The following is a 24,000-nucleotide window of genomic DNA, read 5'->3' as shown; positions in this document are numbered from 1 at the left end:
TCACATGACTGAGTGTATTCCCCTGGACTGTCACATGACTGAGTGTATTCCCGTGGACTGTCACATGACTGAGTGTATTCCCCTGGACTGTCACATGACTGAATGTATTCCCCTGGACTGTCACATGACTGAGTGTATTCCCCTGGACTGTCACATGACTGAGTGTATTCCCCTGGACTGTCACATGACTGAGTGTATTCCCCTGGACTGTCACATGACTGAGGGTATTCCAGTGGACTGTCACATGACTGAGTGTATTCCAGTGGACTGTCACATGACTGAGTGTATTCCCCTGGACTGTCACATGACTGAATGTATTCCAGTGGACTGTCACATGACTGAGTGTATTCCAGTGGACTGTCACATGACTGAGTGTATTCCAGTGGACTGTCACATGACTGAGTGTATTCCCGTGGATTGTCACATGACTGAATGTATTCCCGTGGACTGTCACATGACTGAGTGTATTCCCCTGGACTGTCACATGACTCTTGGGGAGATGTATCGGACCTTGGGCAGAGGATTGGTAAAGCAGTTACCATAGCGACCATACTGAATTTAAAAAAAAAGAAAACTAAAAGCTGGAATATGACTGGTTGCTATAGTAGCTGCTCCTCTGCACAAGGGAGGGCATTTATGGCGCTGTGATGTAGGAAGATGCTCCTTGTTACCCATAGCAACCAATCACAGCTCAGCTCTTATTTTACCAGCACAATGAAAAATGAAAGCTGAGCTGTGATTGGTTGCTATGGGAGCTGTGAGTGGTTGTTTTGGGAGCTGTGATTGGTTGCTACAGGAGCTGTGATTGGTTGCTACGGGAGCTGTGAGTGGTTGCTATGGGAGCTGTGAGTGGTTGTTTTGGGAGCTGTAATTGGTTGCTTAGGGAGCTGTGATTGGTTGCTACGGGAGCTGTGAGTGGTTGCTATGGGAGCTGTGATTGGTTGCTACGGGAGCTGTGATTGGTTGCTACGGGAGCTGTGAGTGGTTGCTATGGGAGCTGATTGGTTGCTACGGGAGCTGTGAGTGGTTGCTATGGGAGCTGTGATTGGTTGCTACGGGAGCTAAGATTCTTCCCATATGGCAGTGCAATAACTCTCCCGCATGGCGGTGTGTCCCCCGGCCTCATAGTGGGGGGCTTGTTTGCAGACTACAGTAGAGATGAGCTGTGGCCGTTGCAATGGGTCAGGTCTCGGCCGGGGGAGGGTGGCGCCTGCCCTTGGACCTATAGATGCTGGGAGCGTCTCTTTATTCCATTGTTGTCTTATATGGTCATTCAAATCCCAAGACGTTTCCTCCCAGGGCCAAAAATAATCAGGAGTGTGGTGGTGGTGGAGCAGCTGATCCAGAGCCGGCACCATCTGCTTCCATTCAGCCTGCAGGAGGTCGGAGCTGTCACAGCCTCCTCCGCTCACAAGGTGCCATGATCTGCTTCTCCTACTCCGAGTACTTCTCATTGTTTCATTCATGTCGCCACAAATCCAGGTCCCTCCAGGCGGCCGCCGCAGCGCAGACCCCCAACCCTGACGCCAGCTCCGGGGTCCTGAGGAAGAGATATGATGGCAGCTATTTCCAGACCGCCCCGGCAGTGTAAGTGACACCTATTGTCTGCGGGGATGGTGGTGGGAGGGTATGGAGATGCTGGGGGGTACGGAGGTGGTGGGAGGGTATGGAGATGCTGGGGGTACGGAGGTGGTGGATAGGGATGGAGGTGGTGGGAGGGTATGGAGATGCTGGGGGGTACGGAGGTGGTGGGAGGGTATGGAGATGCTGGGGGGTATGGAGATGCTGGGGGGTACGGAGGTGGTGGATAGGGATGGAGGTGGTGGGAGGGTATGGAGATGCTGGGGGGTACGGAGGTGGTGGGAGGGTATGGAGATGCTGGGGGGTATGGAGATGCTGGGGGGTACGGAGGTGGTGGGAGGGTATGGAGATGCTCGGGGTACGGAGGTGGTGGATAGGGATGGAGGTGGTGGGAGGGTATGGAGATGCTGGGGGGTACGGAGGTGGTGGATAGGGATGGAGGTGGTGGGAGGGTATGGAGATGCTGGGGGGTACAGAGATGGTGGGAGGGTATGGAGATGCTGGGGGGTACGGAGGTGGTGGGAGGGTATGGAGATGCTGGGGGGTACGGAGGTGGTGGGAGGGTATGGAGATGCTGGGGGGTACGGAGGTGGTGGATAGGGATGGAGGTGGTGGGAGGGTATGGAGATGCTCGGGGTACGGAGGTGGTGGATAGGGATGGAGGTGGTGGGAGGGTATGGAGATGCTGGGGGGTACGGAGGTGGTGGATAGGGATGGAGGTGGTGGGAGGGTATGGAGATGCTGGGGGGTACAGAGATGGTGGGAGGGTATGGAGATGCTGGGGGGTACGGAGGTGGTGGGAGGGTATGGAGATGCTGGGGGGTACGGAGGTGGTGGGAGGGTATGGAGATGCTGGGGGGTACGGAGGTGGTTTATAGGGATGGAGGTGGTGGATAGGGATGGAGGTGATGAATGGAGATAGATGTGCGAGGGATATGGAGGTGGTAGATGGAGATGGCGGGGGATAGAGGTGGTGGATGGAGATGGAGGTGGCGGGCGGATAGAGGTCGTGGGGGTATGAAGGTAGTAGATGGAGGTGGCAGATAGAGGTGGCGGGGGGTATGGAGGTGATGGATGGAGGTGGCGGCGGTATGGAGGTGATGGATGGGGATGGATGGAGGTGGCGGGGGGTATGGAGGTGATGGATGGGGATGGATGGAGGTGGCGGGGGGTATGGAGGTGATGGATGGAGGTGGCGGCGGTATGGAGGTGATGGATGGGGATGGATGGAGGTGATGGATGGGGATGGATGGAGGTGGCGGGGGGTATGGAGGTGATGGATGGAGGTGGCAGCGGTATGGAGGTGATGGATGGAGGTGGCGGGAGGATATGGAGGTGGTGGATGGGGATGGATGGAGGTGGCGGGAGGATATGGAGGTGGTGGATGGAGGGGCTGGAGGATATGGAGGTGGTGGATGGGGATGGATGGAGGTGGCGGGAGGATATGGAGGTGATGGATGGGGATGGATGGAGGTGGCGGGAGGATATGGAGGTGATGGATGGGGATGGATGGAGGTGGCGGGAGGATATGGAGGTGGTGGATGGGGATGGATGGAGGTGGTGGATGGGGATGGATGGAGGTGGCGGGAGGATATGGAGGTGGTGGATGGGGATGGATGGAGGTGGCGGGAGGATATGGAGGTGGTGGATGGAGGGGCTGGAGGATATGGAGGTGGTGGATGGAGGGGCTGGAGGATATGGAGGTGGCAGGGGGATTTCTCTGATCTTTGGGGTACATTACATTGATAAATACTTGAATTGCAATTCTCTAATGTATGGATGTTGCCCTTAGACATCTACTAGTATGTCAGTAGTCATGGTGCCCGGTGCAGGGTTTAGATGGTGAGTGATCATACATGGGGTCCATGACAATAACCCCTTTATTAGTAGTGTGTCTTATAGAGAGAGTGGAGATGTCCTTTAAATGCAATGTCTACTTAAAGGGGTTATCCAGCGTCGCAAAAACATGGCCACTTTCTTCCAGAGACAGCACAACCATTGCCTCCAGGTCAGGTTCGGTTTGCAATTAAGCTCCATTCACTTCAATGGAACTGAGCAGCAAAACCTGCACCCAAACTGAAGTCAAGTCCGGTGCTGTCCCTGGAAGACAAGTCCGGTGCTGTCCCTGGAAGACAAGTCCGGTGCTGTCCCTGGAAGAAAGCGGAAATGTTTTTTTTTTGGGCTGGAGAACCCCTTTAACAATACCTTCACGCTATTAGAACACAGTGACTCCAGCTTAGCTGTGGTTGTGTGAATGCACAGACCTTGGCTTCTGCTCGGTCCCCCATGCTTATCAACATGTCGAAAAAAAATCGTTGGTCTTTCAACAATAATTCGCTAATCTTTTCGTTGAATAAAAAATCTTTCAGTCGTTCTTGAAATGTCTACCTACATTTCCCCACGTTTTAAACGACCATGTAACGATGTAACGACTGCAAAAAAATCGTTACACTACAGATATCGTTCACGTTCCCACACGTATTATGTGTTATCGTTCGCTTAAAAAAATCGTTAAATGCTCGTTAACGAGCGGTCGTTGGAGCGAGTCTATGAACGATAATCGTTCCGTGAAATAGGGCTATTACACTGCATTAGATCACAGCTATGGACATGACTGTAGCTTAGACTGTGTCTGAGTTCCTCCGCCGTCCCATGGAGCCTCCACCATGCTTTACACTGCAGCTCATGGAGTCACTAAACTTCCAGTGACATAAAGCTGCCAGTTCTGAGTGACAGAGGGGAGCCTAGTGTCCAGGATCTTCTCCTCTCTGGGCCAGAGTGAGGAGCGTCTATCACTCTGGAGGACCCGCCCCCTCCTGCATGACACACACATATCCCATTGATGTGAATGGACACTGTGTAATGCTTTGTTTCACCTGTGGTGGCGCTGTAGGGAAATTGAATACTTGCTGAGGTTCCTAGAAGGGGGATACATTATGATATGTTTATAATAAGTAAGTGAACCCCCATGTCAGAGAGAGCTATTATAATGACGGACCTGATGGGGGACACCTAGCCCCCTGGAGGACAGGACTCTATTTCTCAGTATATGGATGTGAGGGTTGGGGTCAGAGGTCAGCATCTAGCGGCTTCTATAGATCCAGTCACAGGGAAGCTGTAATGTACATTATATACATATAACACCTTCGGGTCAGACCCTGACCGAACTTTCCCATCATACACTGAGACTTCCGCCATTGTGCACGGGATGAGTGGCCCTGTTAGTATGAGCCCCACTGCAGGTCACGCCGCAGCAAACGGGAGCGATGGAAATGACAATCCCAATAGGGTTGTCACCCAGCTTTTCCATTGCCCTGAATGGCAGATCTGCTCCGGTGTCATCTGTGCCGATTCTGGATATCTCCCCCAATAGTGGCTGACACCCAGCTTTCTCCTACTCCTGAAGAACAAGTGTCACTGATACGCCTCTGTATATAACCGAGCAGCCACTCAGGAGGGACAAAGCTTCTGGAATTATTACTACAGCCATGATGGTTGTCACCCAGCTTTCCCAGGATCCTGAATAACATATCTATTATACAATATTCTCTTACCTGCTCCTTCATTGCTATATACCTGAGCAGATTGGCCATTCAGGACTAGGGAAGCTGCAGTCCATACAGCCCTATCATTGTCACATAGCTTTCCCAGACCCCTGAACAGCACATGGGCCTGGACTGATGTCTCATCCTCAGTTATCATGATATAACTGAGCAGATTAGGACTTTAGGGCCAGGAAAGCTTTGCTACAATGGATGTTCCTGCTTTTTCGCAATCCTAAATGTCAGATTACAGTATGGCACAGTAATGGCAGCCATACTGGTTGTCACCCAGCCTTCCCATAAACAGCTGGGGTGACATATGAATATGGTAACAGAACTGTACGCAGCCGATGAGGATAGTTCCAGGGGACGCTCCTCGGGGGGCTGCAGGTCCGCCATTACCTAGAGCCCCTGCTCAGTAATTCAGCCCAGCTGGGGGTGATCAGCGCTGTAAGTAGAAGCAGATCCTGATCCCATATCATCACACTAGATGGGCCACCGGCAGGTAGATGGGGCCGAGAAGCTTTCATCTTAAGTGTAAACATGTGATCACATATAATCTCCATGAATCCCCTAGCTGAAGGTAAATGAGGGCTATTATATTATATAATGCTACAGACAATCCATCACAGGCCGTGCACATACATGATGTCATTCACCGGCCATGGACGTCCCTGGGTGAGACAATATGAGGGGCCCCTGAGGATCGCTCACAAAGAAACAGCCTGCAAGATTATATTAATAGGGTAGAGAAGAGTAGAGTAAGAGCATATAGAGCGCTAATAATACTGCCATATACAATGCTAATAATGCTGCCATATACAATGCTAATAATACTGCCATATACAATGCTAATAATACTGCCATATACAATGCTAATAATACTGCCATATACAGTGCTAATAATGCTGCCATATACAATGCTAATAATACTGCCATATACAATGCTAATAATGCTGCCATATACAATGCTATTAATACTGCCATATACAATGCTAATAATACTGCCATATACAATGCTAATAATGCTGCCATATACAATGCTAATAATACTGCCATATAGAGTGCTAATAATGCTGCCATATACAATGCTAATAATGCTGCCATATACAATGCTAATAATGCTGCCATATACAGTGCTAATAATGCTGCCATATACAGTGCTAATAATGCTGCCATATACAATGCTAATAATGCTGCCATATAGAGTGCTAATAATGCTGCCATATACAATGCTAATAATGCTCCCATATAGAGCACTAATACTGCCATATACAGTGCTAATAATGCTGCCATATACAGTGCTAATAATGCTGCCATATACAATGCTAATACTGCCATATACAATGCTAATAATGCTGCCATATACAATGCTAATAATGCTGCCATATAGAGTGCTAATAATGCTGCCATATACAATGCTAATAATGCTGCCATATAGAGTGCTAATAATGCTGCCATATACAATGCTAATAATGCTCCCATATAGAGCACTAATACTGCCATATACAGTGCTAATAATGCTGCCATATACAATGCTAATAATGCTGCCATATACAGTGCTAATAATGCTGCCATATACAGTGCTAATAATGCTGCCATATACAATGCTAATAATGCTGCCATATAGAGTGCTAATAATGCTGCCATATACAATGCTAATAATGCTCCCATATAGAGCACTAATACTGCCATATACAGTGCTAATAATGCTGCCATATACAGTGCTAATAATGCTGCCATATACAATGCTAATACTGCCATATACAATGCTAATAATGCTGCCATATACAATGCTAATAATGCTGCCATATAGAGTGCTAATAATGCTGCCATATACAATGCTAATAATGCTGCCATATAGAGTGCTAATAATGCTGCCATATACAATGCTAATAATGCTCCCATATAGAGCACTAATACTGCCATATACAGTGCTAATAATGCTGCCATATACAATGCTAATAATACTGCCATATACAATGCTAATAATGCTGCCATATACAATGCTAATAATGCTGCCATATAGAGTGCTAATAATGCTGCCATATAGAGTGCTAATAATGCTGCCATATACAATGCTAATAATACTGCCATATACAGTGCTAATAATGCTGCCATATAGAGTGCTAATAATGCTGCCATATACAATGCTAATAATGCTGCCATGTAGAGTGCTAATAATGCTGCCATATAGAGTGCTAATAATACTGCCATATAGAGTGCTAATAATACTGCCATATAGAGTGCTAATAATACTGCCATATACAATGCTAATAATACTGCCATATAGAGTGCTAATAATGCTGCCATATAGAGTGCTAATAATGCTGCCATATACAATGCTAATAATGCTGCCATATACAATGCTAATAATGCTGCCATATAGAGTGCTAATAATGCTGCCATATAGAGTGCTAATAATGCTGCCATATACAATGCTAATAATACTGCCATATACAGTGCTAATAATGCTGCCATATAGAGTGCTAATAATGCTGCCATATACAATGCTAATAATGCTGCCATGTAGAGTGCTAATAATGCTGCCATATAGAGTGCTAATAATACTGCCATATAGAGTGCTAATAATGCTGCCATATACAATGCTAATAATGCTGCCATATACAATGCTAATAATGCTGCCATATAGAGTGCTAATAATGCTGCCATATAGAGTGCTAATAATACTGCCATATAGAGTGCTAATAATACTGCCATATAGAGTGCTAATAATACTGCCATATAGAGCGCTAATAATACTGCTATATACAATGCTAATATTACTGTGATATAGAGGGCTAATAATACTGCCATATAATACCGTAACAGCTGTAAACACATAATACTGCAATATAGAGTACAAACAATACTGTCATACAGAAGAATACCTTGCTGTGTCTACACGGTACCATATAGGAGGCAAATAATCAGCAGCTGTGGGAACATACCGCATGGCTGTGCCCAGATGATGCCACCATACGGTACACCGATAGAAGGCTGTTTATGCCAGGTCCACCCCAACGTCACTGATAGTTTATAGGGCTAGTGATATATTTATCCATGACCCGTCTTCTTTGTGCTGCCTGGAACAGCTGTCAGTGACAGTCACCCGGCGGAGGCAGCAGGGAGGACAGTGAGGACCCTCAGCGAGCAGGCGTGGGGGGCACGTTACAAGGTAATAACACTGGCTTCTGTCTCCTGAGGGTCCCCTGACCCCCGCAGCTGCCATGACAGCTGAACCAGTCTCCAGTCAGGCAGGAGGACACTTGCTGTCAGTCGGCCGCCCATGGGATCTGTACAGCTAACGTGTTACATGTGTGACCCTGTGTGTGGGGTTCAGGGGTCGCCCAGCTCTGGTGACGTAGGAGGTAACACAGCAGCATCCCATAATCCGGCATAGAGATTATTCTAGATTACAGGACAGGTCTGTGCTGAGAAGCAGTGCCGGATTATGACAGCAGAGCCGCTCCATAACTAGGTATATGTGCCTATCAAGCCCTGGGAAAGCTGGGTGATGCCCCTACCAGGGTCATTTCATGTTTCTTCCATCCTAAGCATCAGTTTCAAGATGGACGGTTATATTGGAGCACACATGGTGGTGTTGGGGATGGTTATATTGGAGCACACATGGTGGTGTTGGTATTGGGGATGGTTATATTGGAGCACACATGGTGGTGTTGGGGATGGTTATATTGGAGCACACATGGTGGTGTTGGTATTAGGGATGGTTATATTGGAGCACACATGGTGGTGTTGGTGCTGGGGATGGTTATATTGGGGCACACATGGTGGTGTTGGGGATGGTTATATTGGAGCACACATGGTGGTGTTGGTATTGGGGATGGTTATATTGGAGCACACATGGTGGTGTTGGGGATGGTTATATTGGAGCACACATGGTGGTGTTGGTATTAGGGATGGTTATATTGGAGCACACATGGTGGTGTTGGTGCTGGGGATGGTTATATTGGAGCACACATGGTGGTGCTGGGGATGGTTATATTGGGGCACACATGGTGGTGTTGGGGATGGTTATATTGGGCCACACATGGTGGTGTTGGGGATGGTTATATTGGAGCACATGGTGGTGTTGGGGATGGTTATATTGGAGCACACATGGTGGTGTTGGGAATGGTTATATTGGAGCACACATGGTGGTGTTGGGACGGTTATATTGGGCACACATGTTGGTATTGGGGATGGTTATATTGGGGCACACATGGTGGTGTTGGGGATGGTTATATTGGAGCACACATGGTGGTGTTGGGGATGGTTATATAGGAGCACACATGGTGGTGCTGGGGATGGTTATATTGGGGCACACATGGTGGTGTTGGGGCTGGTTATATTGGGGCACACATGGTGGTGTTGGGACGGTTATATTGGGCACACATGTTGGTGCTGGGGATGGTTATATTGGAGCACACATGGTGGTGTTGGGGATGGTTATATTGGGGCACACATGGTGGTGTTGGGGATGGTTATATTGGGGCACACATGGTGGTGTTGGTGCTGGGGATGGTTATATTGGAGCACACATGGTGGTGTTGGGGATGGTTATATTGGAGCACACATGGTGGTGCTGGGGATGGTTATATTGGGGCACACATGGTGGTGTTGGGGATGGTTATATTGGAGCACACATGGTGGTGTTGGTATTGGGGATGGTTATATTGGAGCACACATGGTGGTGTTGGGGATGGTTATATTGGGGCACACATGGTGGTGTTGGGGATGGTTATATTGGAGCACACATGGTGGTGTTGGGGATGGTTATATTGGAGCACACATGGTGGTGTTGGGACGGTTATATTGGGCACACATGTTGGTATTGGGGATGGTTATATTGGGGCACACATGGTGGTGTTGGGGATGGTTATATTGGAGCACACATGGTGGTGTTGGGGATGGTTATATTGGAGCACACATGGTGGTGCTGGGGATGGTTATATTGGGGCACACATGGTGGTGTTGGGGATGGTTATATTGGGGCACACATGGTGGTTTTGGGACAGTTATATTGGGCACACATGTTGGTGCTGGGGATGGTTATATTGGGGCACACATGGTGGTGTTGGGGATGGTTATATTGGAGCACACATGGTGGTGTTGGTGCTGGGGATGGTTATATTGAAGCACACATGGTGGTGTTGGGGATGGTTATATTGGAGCACACATGGTGGTGCTGGGGATGGTTATATTGGGGCACACATGGTGGTGTTGGGGATGGTTATATTGGGGCACACATGGTGGTGTTGGGACGGTTATATTGGGCACACATGTTGGTGCTGGGGATGGTTATATTGGGGCACACATGGTGGTGTTGGGGATGGTTATATTGGAGCACACATGGTGGTGTTGGGGATGGTTATATTGGAGCACACATGGTGGTGTTGGTGCTGGGGATGGTTATATTGAAGCACACATGGTGGTGTTGGGGATGGTTATATTGGAGCACACATGGTGGTGCTGGGGATGGTTATATTGGGGCACACATGGTGGTGTTGGGGATGGTTATATTGGGGCACACATGGTGGTGTTGGGACGGTTATATTGGGCACACATGTTGGTGCTGGGGATGGTTATATTGGGGCACACATGGTGGTGTTGGGGATGGTTATATTGGGGCACACATGGTGGTGTTGGGGATGGTTATATTGGGGCACACATGGTGGTGTTGGTGCTGGGGATGGTTATATTGGAGCACACATGGTGGTGTTGGGGATGGTTATATTGGAGCACACATGGTGGTGTTGGGGATGGTTATATTGGAGCACATGGTGGTGTTGGGGATGGTTATATTGGAGCACATGGTGGTGTTGGGGATGGTTATATTGGAGCACACATGGTGGTGTTGGGAATGGTTATATTGGAGCACATGGTCGTGTTGGGGATGGTTATATTGGAGCACACATGGTGGTGTTGGGAATGGTTATATTGGGGCACACATGGTGGTGTTGGGGATGGTTATATTGGGGCACACATGGTGGTGTTGGGGATGGTTATATTGGAGAACACATGGTGGTGTTGGGGATGGTTATATTGGAGCACACATGGTGGTGTTGGGGATGGTTATATTGGGGCACACATGGTGGTGATGGTATTGGGGATGGTTATATTGGGGCACACATGGTGGTGATGGTATTGGGGATGGTTATATTGGAGCACATGGTGGTGTTGGGATGGTTATATTGGAGAACACATTGTGGTGTTGGGGATGGTTATATTGGGGCACACATGGTGGTGTTGGGATGGTTATATTGGAGAACACATTGTGGTGTTGGGGATGGTTATATTGGGGCACACATGGTGGTGTTGGGATGGTTATATTGGAGAACACATTGTGGTGTTGGGGATGGTTATATTGGGGCACACATGGTGGTGTTGGGATGGTTATATTGGAGAACACATGGTGGTGTTGGGGATGGTTATATTGGAGCACACATGGTGGTGTTGGTATTGGGGATGGTTATATTGGGGCACACATGGTGGTGTTGGTGCTGGGGATGGTTATATTGGAGAACACATGGTGGTGTTGGGGACGGTTATATTGGAGCACACATGGTGGTGCTGGGGATGGTTATATTGGAGCACATGGTGGTGTTGGGGATGGTTATATTGGAGCACAAGTGGTGGTGTTGGGGATGGTTATATTGGAGCACACATGGTGGTGTTGGTATTGGGGATGGTTATATTGGGGCACACATGGTGGTGTTGGGGATGGTTATATTGGAGAACACATGGTGGTGTTGGGGATGGTAATATTGGAGCACACATGGTGGTGTTGGTATTGGGGATGGTTATATTGGGGCACACATGGTGGTGTTGGGATGGTTATATTGGAGAACACATGGTGGTGTTGGGGATGGTTATATTGGGGCACACATGGTGGTGATGGGGATGGTTATATTGGAGCACACATGGTGGTGTCGGTATTTGGGATGGTTATATTGGGGCACACATGGTGGGGATGGGGATGATTATATTGGAGCACACATGGTGGTGTTGGGGATGGTTATATTGGGGCACACATGGTGGTGATAGGGATGGGGAAGGTTATATTGGAGCACACATGGTGGTGATAGGGATTTTTATATTGGAGCACACATGGTGGTGATGGGGATGGTTATATTGGAGCACACATGGTGGTGATGGGGATGGTTATATTGGGGCACACTTGGTGGTGATGGGGATGGTTATATTGGGGCACACTTGGTGGTGATGGGGATGGTTATATTGGAGCACGTGGTGGTGCTGGGGATGGTTATATTGGAGCACACATAGTGGTGTTGGGGATGGTTGTATTGGAGCACACATGGTGGTGTTGGTATTAGGGATGGTTATATTGGGGCACACATGGTGGTGTTGGTGCTGGGGATGGTTATATTGGGGCACATATGGTGGTGTTAGGGATGGTTATATTGGAGCACACATGGTGGTGTTGGGGATGGTTATATTGGGGCACACATGGTGGTGATGGGGACGGTTATATTGGAGCACACATGTTGGTGCTGGGGATGGTTATATTGGGGCACACAAGGTGGTGTTGGGGGTGGTTATATTGGCGCACACATGGTGGTGTTGGTATTGGGGATGGTTATATTGGGGCACACATGGTGGTGTTGGTTCTGGGGATGGTTATATTGGGGCACACATGGTGGTGTTGGGGATGGTTATATTGGAGCACATGGTGGTGTTGGGGATGGTTATATATGAGCACACATGGTGGTGTTGGGGATGGTTATATTAGGGCACACATGGTGGTGTTGGGGATGGTTATATTGGAGCACATGGTGGTGTTGGGGATGGTTATATTGGAGCACATGGTGGTGTTGGGGATGGTTATATTGGAGCACACATGGTGGTGATGGGGATGGTTATATTGGGGCACACATGGTGGTGTTGGGGATGGTTATATTGGAGCACACATGGTGGTGCTGGGGATGGTTATATATGAGCACACATGGTGGTGTTGGGGATGGTTATATTGGGGCACACATGGTGGTGATGGGTATGGTTATATTGGGGCACACATGGTGGTGATGGGGATGTTATATTGGGGCACACATGGTGGTGTTGGGGATGGTTATATTGGGGCACACATGGTGGTGTTGGGGATGGTTATATTGGGGCACACATGGTGGTGTTGGGGATGGTTATATTGGGGCACACATGGTGTTGGGGATGGTTATATTGGGGCACACATGGTGGTGTTGGTGCTGGGGATGGTTATATTGGAGCACACATGGTGGTGATGGGGATGGTTATATATGAGCACACATGGTGGTGTTGGGGACGGTTATATTGGAGCACACATGGTGGGGATGGGGATGGTTATATTGGGGCACACATGGTGGTGTTGGGGATGGTTATATTGGGGCACACATGTTGGTGCTGGGGATGGTTATATTGGAGCACACATGGTGGTGTTGGGGATGGTTATATTGGGGCACACATGGTGGTGTTGGGGATGGTTATATTGGAGCACACATGGTGGTGTTGGTGCTGGAGAAGGTTATATTGGAGCACACATGGTGGTGTTGGGGATGGTTATATTGGAGCACACATGGTGGTGCTGGGGATGGTTATATTGGGGCACACATGGTGGTGTTGGGGATGGTTATATTGGAGCACACATGGTGGTGTTGGGGATGGTTATATTGGGGCACACATGGTGGTGTTGGGGATGGTTATATTGGGGCACACATGGTGGTGTTGGGGATGGTTATATTGGAGCACACATGGTGGTGATGGGGATGGTTATATTGGGGCACACATGGTGGTGTTGGGGATGGTTATATTGGAGCACACATGGTGGTGCTGGGGATGGTTATATATGAGCACACATGGTGGTGTTGGGGATGGTTATATTGGGGCACACATGGTGGTGATGGGTATGGTTATATTGGGGCACACATGGTGGTGATGGGGATGTTATATTGGGGCACACATGGTGGTGTTGGGGATGGTTATATTGGGGCACACATGGTGGTGTTGGGGATGGTTATATTGGGGCACACATGGTGGTGTTGGGGATGGTTATATTGGGGCACACATGGTGTTGGGGATGGTTATATTGGGGCACACATGGTGGTGTTGGTGCTGGGGATGGTTATATTGGAGCACACATGGTGGTGATGGGGATGGTTATATATGAGCACACATGGTGGTGTTGGGGACGGTTATATTGGAGCACACATGGTGGGGATGGGGATGGTTATATTGGGGCACACATGGTGGTGTTGGGGATGGTTATATTGGGGCACACATGTTGGTGCTGGGGATGGTTATATTGGAGCACACATGGTGGTGTTGGGGATGGTTATATTGGGGCACACATGGTGGTGTTGGGGATGGTTATATTGGAGCACACATGGTGGTGTTGGTGCTGGAGAAGGTTATATTGGAGCACACATGGTGGTGTTGGGGATGGTTATATTGGAGCACACATGGTGGTGCTGGGGATGGTTATATTGGGGCACACATGGTGGTGTTGGGGATGGTTATATTGGAGCACATATGGTGGTGCTGGGGATGGTTATATTGGGGCACACATGGTGGTGTTGGGGATGGTTATATTGGGGCACACATGGTGGTGTTGGGGATGGTTATATTGGAGCACACATGGTGGTGTTGGTATTGGGGATGGTTATATTGGAGCACACATGGTGGTGTTGGGGAAGGTTATATTGGGGCACACATGGTGGTGTTGGGGATGGTTATATTGGAGCACACATGGTGGTGTTGGGGATGGTTATATTGGAGCACACATGGTGGTGTTGGGACGGTTATATTGGGCACACATGTTGGTATTGGGGATGGTTATATTGGGGCACACATGGTGGTGTTGGGGATGGTTATATTGGAGCACACATGGGTGTGTTTGGGATGGTTATATTGGAGCACACATGGTGGTGCTGGGGATGGTTATATTGGGGCACACATGATGGTGTTGGGGATGGTTATATTGGGGCACACATGGTGGTTTTGGGACGTTTATATTGGGCACACATGTTGGTGCTGGGGATGGTGGTGTTGGGGATGTTTATATTGGGGCACACATGGTGGTGTTGGGGATGGTTATATTGGAGCACACATGGTGGTGTTGGTATTGGGGATAGTTATATTGGGGCACACATGGTGGTGTTGGGACGTTTATATTGGGCACACATGTTGGTGCTGGGGATGGTTATATTGGGGCACACATGGTGGTGTTGGGGATGGTTATATTGGGGCACACATGGTGGTGTTGGGGATGGTTATATTGGGGCACACATGGTGGTGTTGGTGCTGGGGATGGTTATATTGGAGCACACATGGTGGTGTTGGGGATGGTTATATTGGAGCACACATGGTGGTGTTGGTGCTGGGGATGGTTATATTGAAGCACACATGGTGGTGTTGGGGATGGTTATATTGGAGCACACATGGTGGTGCTGGGTCTGGTTATATTGGGGCACACATGGTGGTGTTGGGGATGGTTATATTGGGGCACACATGGTGGTGTTGGTGCTGGGGATGGTTATATTGGAGCACACATGGTGGTGTTGGGGATGGTTATATTGGGGCACACATGGTGGTGTTGGGGATGGTTATATTGGAGCACACATGGTGGTGTTGGGGATGGTTATATTGGAGCACACATGGTGGTGTTGGTATTGGGGATAGTTATATTGGGGCACACATGGTGGTGTTGGGACGTTTATATTGGGCACACATGGTGGTGTTGGGATGGTTATATTGGGGCACACATGGTGGTGTTGGGGATGGTTATATTGGGGCACACATGGTGGTGTTGGGGATGGTTATATTGGGGCACACATGGTGGTGTTGGTGCTGGGGATGGTTATATTGGAGCACACATGGTGGTGTTGGGATGGTTATATTGGAGCACACATGGTGGTGTTGGTGCTGGGGATGGTTATATTGGAGCACACATGGTGGTATTGGGAATGGTTATATTGGAGCACATGGTGGTGTTGGGGATGGTTATATTGGAGCACATGGTGGTGTTGGGGATGGTTATATTGGAGCACACATGGTGGTGTTGGGAATGGTTATATTGGAGCACACATGGTGGTGTTGGGGATGGTAATATTGGAGAACACACAGTGGTGTTGGGGATGGTTATATTGGAGAACACATGGTGGTGTTGGGAATGGTTATATTGGAGCACATGGTGGTGTTGGGGATGGTTATATTGGAGCACACATGGTGGTGTTGGGAATGGTTATATTGGAGCACACATGGTGGTGTTGGGGATGGTAATATTGGAGAACACATGGTGGTGTTGGGGATGGTTATATTGGAGAACACATGGTGGTGTTGGGGATGGTTATATTGGAGCACACATGGTGGTGTTGGGGATGGTTATATTGGGGCACACATGGTGGTGTTGGTATTGGGGATGGTTATATTGGGGCACACATGGTGGTGTTGGGATGGTTATATTGGAGAACACATTGTGGTGTTGGGGATGGTTATATTGGGGCACACATGGTGGTGTTGGGATGGTTATATTGGAGAACACATTGTGGTGTTGGGGATGGTTATATTGGGGCACACATGGTGGTGTTGGGGATGGTTATATTGGGGCCACATGGTGGTTTTGGGACGGTTATATTGGGCACACATGTTGGTGCTGGGGATGGTTATATTGGGGCACACATGGTGGTGTTGGGGATGGTTATATTGGAGCACACATGGTGGTGTTGGTGCTGGGGATGGTTATATTGAAGCACACATGGTGGTGTTGGGGATGGTTATATTGGAGCACACATGGTGGTGCTGGGGATGGTTATATTGGGGCACACATGGTGGTGTTGGGGATGGTTATATTGGGGCACACATGGTGGTGTTGGGACGGTTATATTGGGCACACATGTTGGTGCTGGGGATGGTTATATTGGGGCACACATGGTGGTGTTGGAGATGGTTATATTGGAGCACACATGGTGGTGTTGGGGATGGTTATATTGGAGCACACATGGTGGTGTTGGTGCTGGGGATGGTTATATTGAAGCACACATGGTGGTGTTGGGGATGGTTATATTGGAGCACACATGGTGGTGCTGGGGATGGTTATACTGGGGCACACATGGTGGTGTTGGGGATGGTTATATTGGGGCACACATGGTGGTGTTGGGACGGTTATATTGGGCACACATGTTGGTGCTGGGGATGGTTATATTGGGGCACACATGGTGGTGTTGGGGATGGTTATATTGGGGCACACATGGTGGTGTTGGGGATTGTTATATTGGGGCACACATGGTGGTGTTGGTGCTGGGGATGGTTATATTGGAGCACACATGGTGGTGTTGGGGATGGTTATATTGGAGCACACATGGTGGTGTTGGGGATGGTTATATTGGAGCACATGGTGGTGTTGGGAATGGTTATATTGGAGCACATGGTGGTGTTGGGGATGGTTATATTGGAGCACACATGGTGGTGTTGGGAATGGTTATATTGGAGCACATGGTCGTGTTGGGGATGGTTATATTGGAGCACACATGGTGGTGTTGGGGATGGTTATATTGGGGCACACATGGTGGTGTTGGGGATGGTTATATTGGGGCACACATGGTGGTGTTGGGGATGGTTATATTGGAGAACACATGGTGGTGTTGGGGATGGTTATATTGGAGCACACATGGTGGTGTTGGGGATGGTTATATTGGGGCACACATGGTGGTGTTGGTATTGGGGATGGTTATATTGGGGCACACATGGTGGTGTTGGGATGGTTATATTGGAGAACACATTGTGGTGTTGGGGATGGTTATATTGGGGCACACATGGTGGTGTTGGGATGGTTATATTGGAGAACACATTGTGGTGTTGGGGATGGTTATATTGGGGCACACATGGTGGTGTTGGGATGGTTATATTGGAGAACACATTGTGGTGTTGGGGATGGTTATATTGGGGCACACATGGTGGTGTTGGGATGGTTATATTGGAGAACACATGGTGGTGTTGGGGATGGTTATATTGGAGCACACATGGTGGTGTTGGTATTGGGGATGGTTATATTGGGGCACACATGGTGGTGTTCGGGATGGTTATATTGGAGAACACATGGTGGTGTTGGGGACGGTTATATTGGAGCACACATGGTGGTGTTGGGGATGGTTATATTGGAGCACATGGTGGTGTTGGGGATGGTTATATTGGAGCACATGGTGGTGTTGGGGATGGTTATATTGGAGCACAAGTGGTGGTGTTGGGGATGGTTATATTGGAGCACACATGGTGGTGTTGGTATTGGGGATGGTTATATTGGGGCACACATGGTGGTGTTCGGGATGGTTATATTGGAGAACACATGGTGGTGTTGGGGATGGTAATATTGGAGCACACATGGTGGTGTTGGTATTGGGATGGTTATATTGGGGCACACATGGTGGTGTTGGGATGGTTATATTGGAGAACACATGGTGGTGTTGGGGATGGTTATATTGGGGCACACATGGTGGTGTTGGGGATGGTTATATTGGGGCACACATGGTGGTGTTGGGGATGGTTATATTGGAGAACACATGGTGGTGTTGGGATGGTTATATTGGAGCACACATGGTGGTGTCGGTATTTGGGATGGTTATATTGGGGCACACATGGTGGGGATGGGATGATTATATTGGAGCACACATGGTGGTGTTGGGGATGGTTATATTGGGGCACACATGGTGGTGATAGGGATGGGGAAGGTTATATTGGAGCACACATGGTGGTGATAGGGATTTTTATATTGGAGCACACATGGTGGTGATGGGGATGGTTATATTGGAGCACACATGGTGGTGATGGGGATGGTTATATTGGGGCACACTTGGTGGTGATGGGGATGGTTATATTGGGGCACACTTGGTGGTGATGGGGATGGTTATATTGGAGCACATGGTGGTGCTGGGGATGGTTATATTGGAGCACACATAGTGGTGTTGGGGATGGTTGTATTGGAGCACACATGGTGGTGTTGGTATTAGGGATGGTTATATTGGGGCACACATGGTGGTGTTGGTGCTGGGGATGGTTATATTGGGGCACATATGGTGGTGTTAGGGATGGTTATATTGGAGCACACATGGTGGTGTTGGGGATGGTTATATTGGGGCACACATGGTGGTGATGGGGATGGGGACGGTTATATTGGAGCACACATGTTGGTGCTGGGGATGGTTATATTGGGGCACACATGGTGGTGTTGAGGGTGGTTATATTGGCGCACACATGGTGGTGTTGGTATTGGGGATGGTTATATTGGGGCACACATGGTGGTGTTGGTGCTGGGGATGGTTATATTGGGGCACACATGGTGGTGTTGGGGATGGTTATATTGGAGCACATGGTGGTGTTGGGGATGGTTATATATGAGCACACATGGTGGTGTTGGGGATGGTTATATTAGGGCACACATGGTGGTGTTGGGGATGGTTATATTGGAGCACATGGTGGTGTTGGGGATGGTTATATATGAGCACACATGGTGGTGTTGGGGATGGTTATATTAGGGCACACATGGTGGTGTTGGGGATGGTTATATTGGAGCACATGGTGTTGTTGGGGATGGTTATATTGGAGCACATGGTGGTGTTGGGGATGGTTATATTGGAGCACACATGGTGGTGATGGGGATGGTTATATTGGGGCACACATGGTGGTGTTGGGGATGGTTATATTGGAGCACACATGGTGGTGCTGGGGATGGTTATATATGAGCACACATGGTGGTGTTGGGGATGGTTATATTGGGGCACACATGGTGGTGATGGGTATGGTTATATTGGGGCACACATGGTGGTGATGGGGATGTTATATTGGGGCACACATGGTGGTGTTGGGGATGGTTATATTGGGGCACACATGGTGGTGTTGGGGATGGTTATAATTGGGGCACACATGGTGGTGTTGGGGATGGTTATATTGGGGCACACATGGTGTTGGGGATGGTTATATTGGGGCACACATGGTGGTGTTGGTGCTGGGGATGGTTATATTGGAGCACACATGGTGGTGATGGGGATGGTTATATATGAGCACACATGGTGGTGTTGGGGACGGTTATATTGGAGCACACATGGTGGGGATGGGGATGGTTATATTGGGGCACACATGGTGGTGTTGGGGATGGTTATATTGGGGCACACATGTTGGTGCTGGGGATGGTTATATTGGAGCACACATGGTGGTGTTGGGGATGGTTATATTGGGGCACACATGGTGGTGTTGGGGATGGTTATATTGGAGCACACATGGTGGTGTTGGTGCTGGAGAAGGTTATATTGGAGCACACATGGTGGTGCTGGGGATGGTTATATTGGGGCACACATGGTGGTGTTGGGGATGGTTATATTGGAGCACATATGGTGGTGCTGGGGATGGTTATATTGGGGCACACATGGTGGTGTTGGGGATGGTTATATTGGGGCACACATGGTGGTGTTGGGGATGGTTATATTGGAGCACACATGGTGGTGTTGGTATTGGGGATGGTTATATTGGAGCACACATGGTGGTGTTGGGGATGGTTATATTGGGGCACACATGGTGGTGTTGGGGATGGTTATATTGGAGCACACATGGTGGTGTTGGGGATGGTTATATTGGAGCACACATGGTGGTGTTGGGACGGTTATATTGGGCACACATGTTGGTATTGGGGATGGTTATATTGGGGCACACATGGTGGTGTTGGGGATGGTTATATTGGAGCACACATGGTGGTGTTGGGGATGGTTATATTGGAGCACACATGGTGGTGCTGGGGATGGTTATATTGGGGCACACATGGTGGTGTTGGGGATGGTTATATTGGGGCACACATGGTGGTTTTGGGACAGTTATATTGGGCACACATGTTGGTGCTGGGGATGGTATATTGGGGCACACATGGTGGTGTTGGGGATGGTTATATTGGAGCACACATGGTGGTGTTGGTGCTGGGGATGGTTATATTGAAGCACACATGGTGGTGTTGGGGATGGTTATATTGGAGCACACATGGTGTGCTGGGGATGGTTATATTGGGGCACACATGGTGGTGTTGGGGATGGTTATATTGGGGCACACATGGTGGTGTTGGGACGGTTATATTGGGCACACATGTTGGTGTTGGGATGGTTATATTGGGGCACACATGGTGGTGTTGGGGATGGTTATATTGGAGCACACATGGTGGTGTTGGGGATGGTTATATTGGAGCACACATGGTGGTGTTGGTGCTGGGATGGTTATATTGAAGCACACATGGTGGTGTTGGGGATGGTTATATTGGAGCACACATGGTGGTGCTGGGGATGGTTATATTGGGGCACACATGGTGGTGTTGGGGATGGTTATATTGGGGCACACATGGTGGTGTTGGGACGGTTATATTGGGCACACATGTTGGTGCTGGGGATGGTTATATTGGGGCACACATGGTGGTGTTGGGGATGGTTATATTGGGGCACACATGGTGGTGTTGGGGATGGTTATATTGGAGCACACATGGTGGTGCTGGGGATGGTTATATTGGGGCACACATGGTGGTGTTGGGGATGGTTATATTGGAGCACACATGGTGGTGTTGGTATTGGGGATGGTTATATTGGAGCACACATGGTGGTGTTGGGGATGGTTATATTGGGGCACACATGGTGGTGTTGGGGATGGTTATATTGGAGCACACATGGTGGTGTTGGGGATGGTTATATTGGAGCACACATGGTGGTGTTGGGACGGTTATATTGGGCACACATGTTGGTATTGGGGATGGTTATATTGGGGCACACATGGTGGTGTTGGGGATGGTTATATTGGAGCACACATGGTGGTGTTGGGGATGGTTATATTGGAGCACACATGGTGGTGCTGGGGATGGTTATATTGGGGCACACATGGTGGTGTTGGGGATGGTTATATTGGGGCACACATGGTGGTTTTGGGACAGTTATATTGGGCACACATGTTGGTGCTGGGGATGGTTATATTGGGGCACACATGGTGGTGTTGGGGATGGTTATATTGGAGCACACATGGTGGTGTTGGTGCTGGGGATGGTTATATTGAAGCACACATGGTGGTGTTGGGGATGGTTATATTGGAGCACACATGGTGGTGCTGGGGATGGTTATATTGGGGCACACATGGTGGTGTTGGGGATGGTTATATTGGGGCACACATGGTGGTGTTGGGACTGGTTATATTGGGCACACATGTTGGTGCTGGGGATGGTTATATTGGGGCACACATGGTGGTGTTGGGGATGGTTATATTGGAGCACACATGGTGGTGTTGGGGATGGTTATATTGGAGCACACATGGTGGTGTTGGTGCTGGGGATGGTTATATTGAAGCACACATGGTGGTGTTGGGGATGGTTATATTGGAGCACACATGGTGGTGCTGGGGATGGTTATACTGGGGCACACATGGTGGTGTTGGGGATGGTTATATTGGGGCACACATGGTGGTGTTGGGACGGTTATATTGGGCACACATGGTGGTGCTGGGGATGGTTATATTGGGGCACACATGGTGGTGTTGGGGATGGTTATATTGGGGCACACATGGTGGTGTTGGGGATGGTTATATTGGGGCACACATGGTGGTGTTGGTGCTGGGGATGGTTATATTGGAGCACACATGGTGGTGTTGGGGATGGTTATATTGGAGCACACATGGTGGTGTTGGGGATGGTTATATTGGAGCACATGGTGGTGTTGGGGATGGTTATATTGGAGCACATGGTGGTGTTGGGGATGGTTATATTGGAGCACACATGGTGGTGTTGGGAATGGTTATATTGGAGCACATGGTCGTGTTGGGGATGGTTATATTGGAGCACACATGGTGGTGTTGGGAATGGTTATATTGGAGCACACATGGTGGTGTTGGGGATGGTTATATTGGGGCACACATGGTGGTGTTGGGGATGGTTATATTGGAGAACACATGGTGGTGTTGGGGATGGTTATATTGGAGCACACATGGTGGTGTTGGGGATGGTTATATTGGGGCACACATGGTGGTGATGGTATTGGGGATGGTTATATTGGGGCACACATGGTGGTGATGGTATTGGGGATGGTTATATTGGAGCACATGGTGGTGTTGGGATGGTTATATTGGAGAACACATTGTGGTGTTGGGGATGGTTATATTGGGGCACACATGGTGGTGTTGGGATGGTTATATTGGAGAACACATTGTGGTGTTGGGGATGGTTATATTGGGGCACACATGGTGGTGTTGGGATGGTTATATTGGAGAACACATTGTGGTGTTGGGGATGGTTATATTGGGGCACACATGGTGGTGTTGGGATGGTTATATTGGAGAACACATGGTGGTGTTGGGGATGGTTATATTGGAGCACACATGGTGGTGTTGGTATTGGGGATGGTTATATTGGGGCACACATGGTGGTGTTGGTGCTGGGGATGGTTATATTGGAGAACACATGGTGGTGGTGGGGACGGTTATATTGGAGCACACATGGTGGTGCTGGGGATGGTTATATTGGAGCACATGGTGGTGTTGGGGATGGTTATATTGGAGCACAAGTGGTGGTGTTGGGGATGGTTATATTGGAGCACACATGGTGGTGTTGGTATTGGGGATGGTTATATTGGGGCACACATGGTGGTGTTCGGGATGGTTATATTGGAGAACACATGGTGGTGTTGGGGATGGTAATATTGGAGCACACATGGTGGTGTTGGTATTGGGGATGGTTATATTGGGGCACACATGGTGGTGTTGGGATGGTTATATTGGAGAACACATGGTGGTGTTGGGGATGGTTATATTGGGGCACACATGGTGGTGATGGGGATGGTTATATTGGAGCACACATGGTGGTGTCGGTATTTGGGATGGTTATATT

The 24,000-nt window shown here is 48.8% G+C and overlaps 1 protein-coding gene across 4 annotated transcripts in view; it reads left to right on the top strand.

The window, feature by feature from the left end:
• The window catches only part of ASB2 (ankyrin repeat and SOCS box containing 2), a 58,704-nt gene that overhangs the window by 11,893 nt on the left and 22,811 nt on the right, over window positions 1-24,000 (top strand). For all 4 annotated transcript variants that reach the window (XM_069950347.1, XM_069950346.1, XM_069950349.1 and 1 more), the window contains exon 3: window positions 1,483-1,587. In XM_069950347.1, the coding sequence (XP_069806448.1) occupies window positions 1,483-1,587 (105 nt within the window). The remainder of the gene's footprint in view (window positions 1-1,482; window positions 1,588-24,000) is intronic.

This window comes from Dendropsophus ebraccatus, chromosome 13, assembly GCF_027789765.1.
Source record: "Dendropsophus ebraccatus isolate aDenEbr1 chromosome 13, aDenEbr1.pat, whole genome shotgun sequence".
In the NCBI taxonomy this organism is placed as follows: domain Eukaryota; kingdom Metazoa; phylum Chordata; class Amphibia; order Anura; family Hylidae; genus Dendropsophus; species Dendropsophus ebraccatus.
Note: the sequence above shows the minus strand (reverse complement) of the source record. Positions and strands in the feature narration are given on the sequence as shown.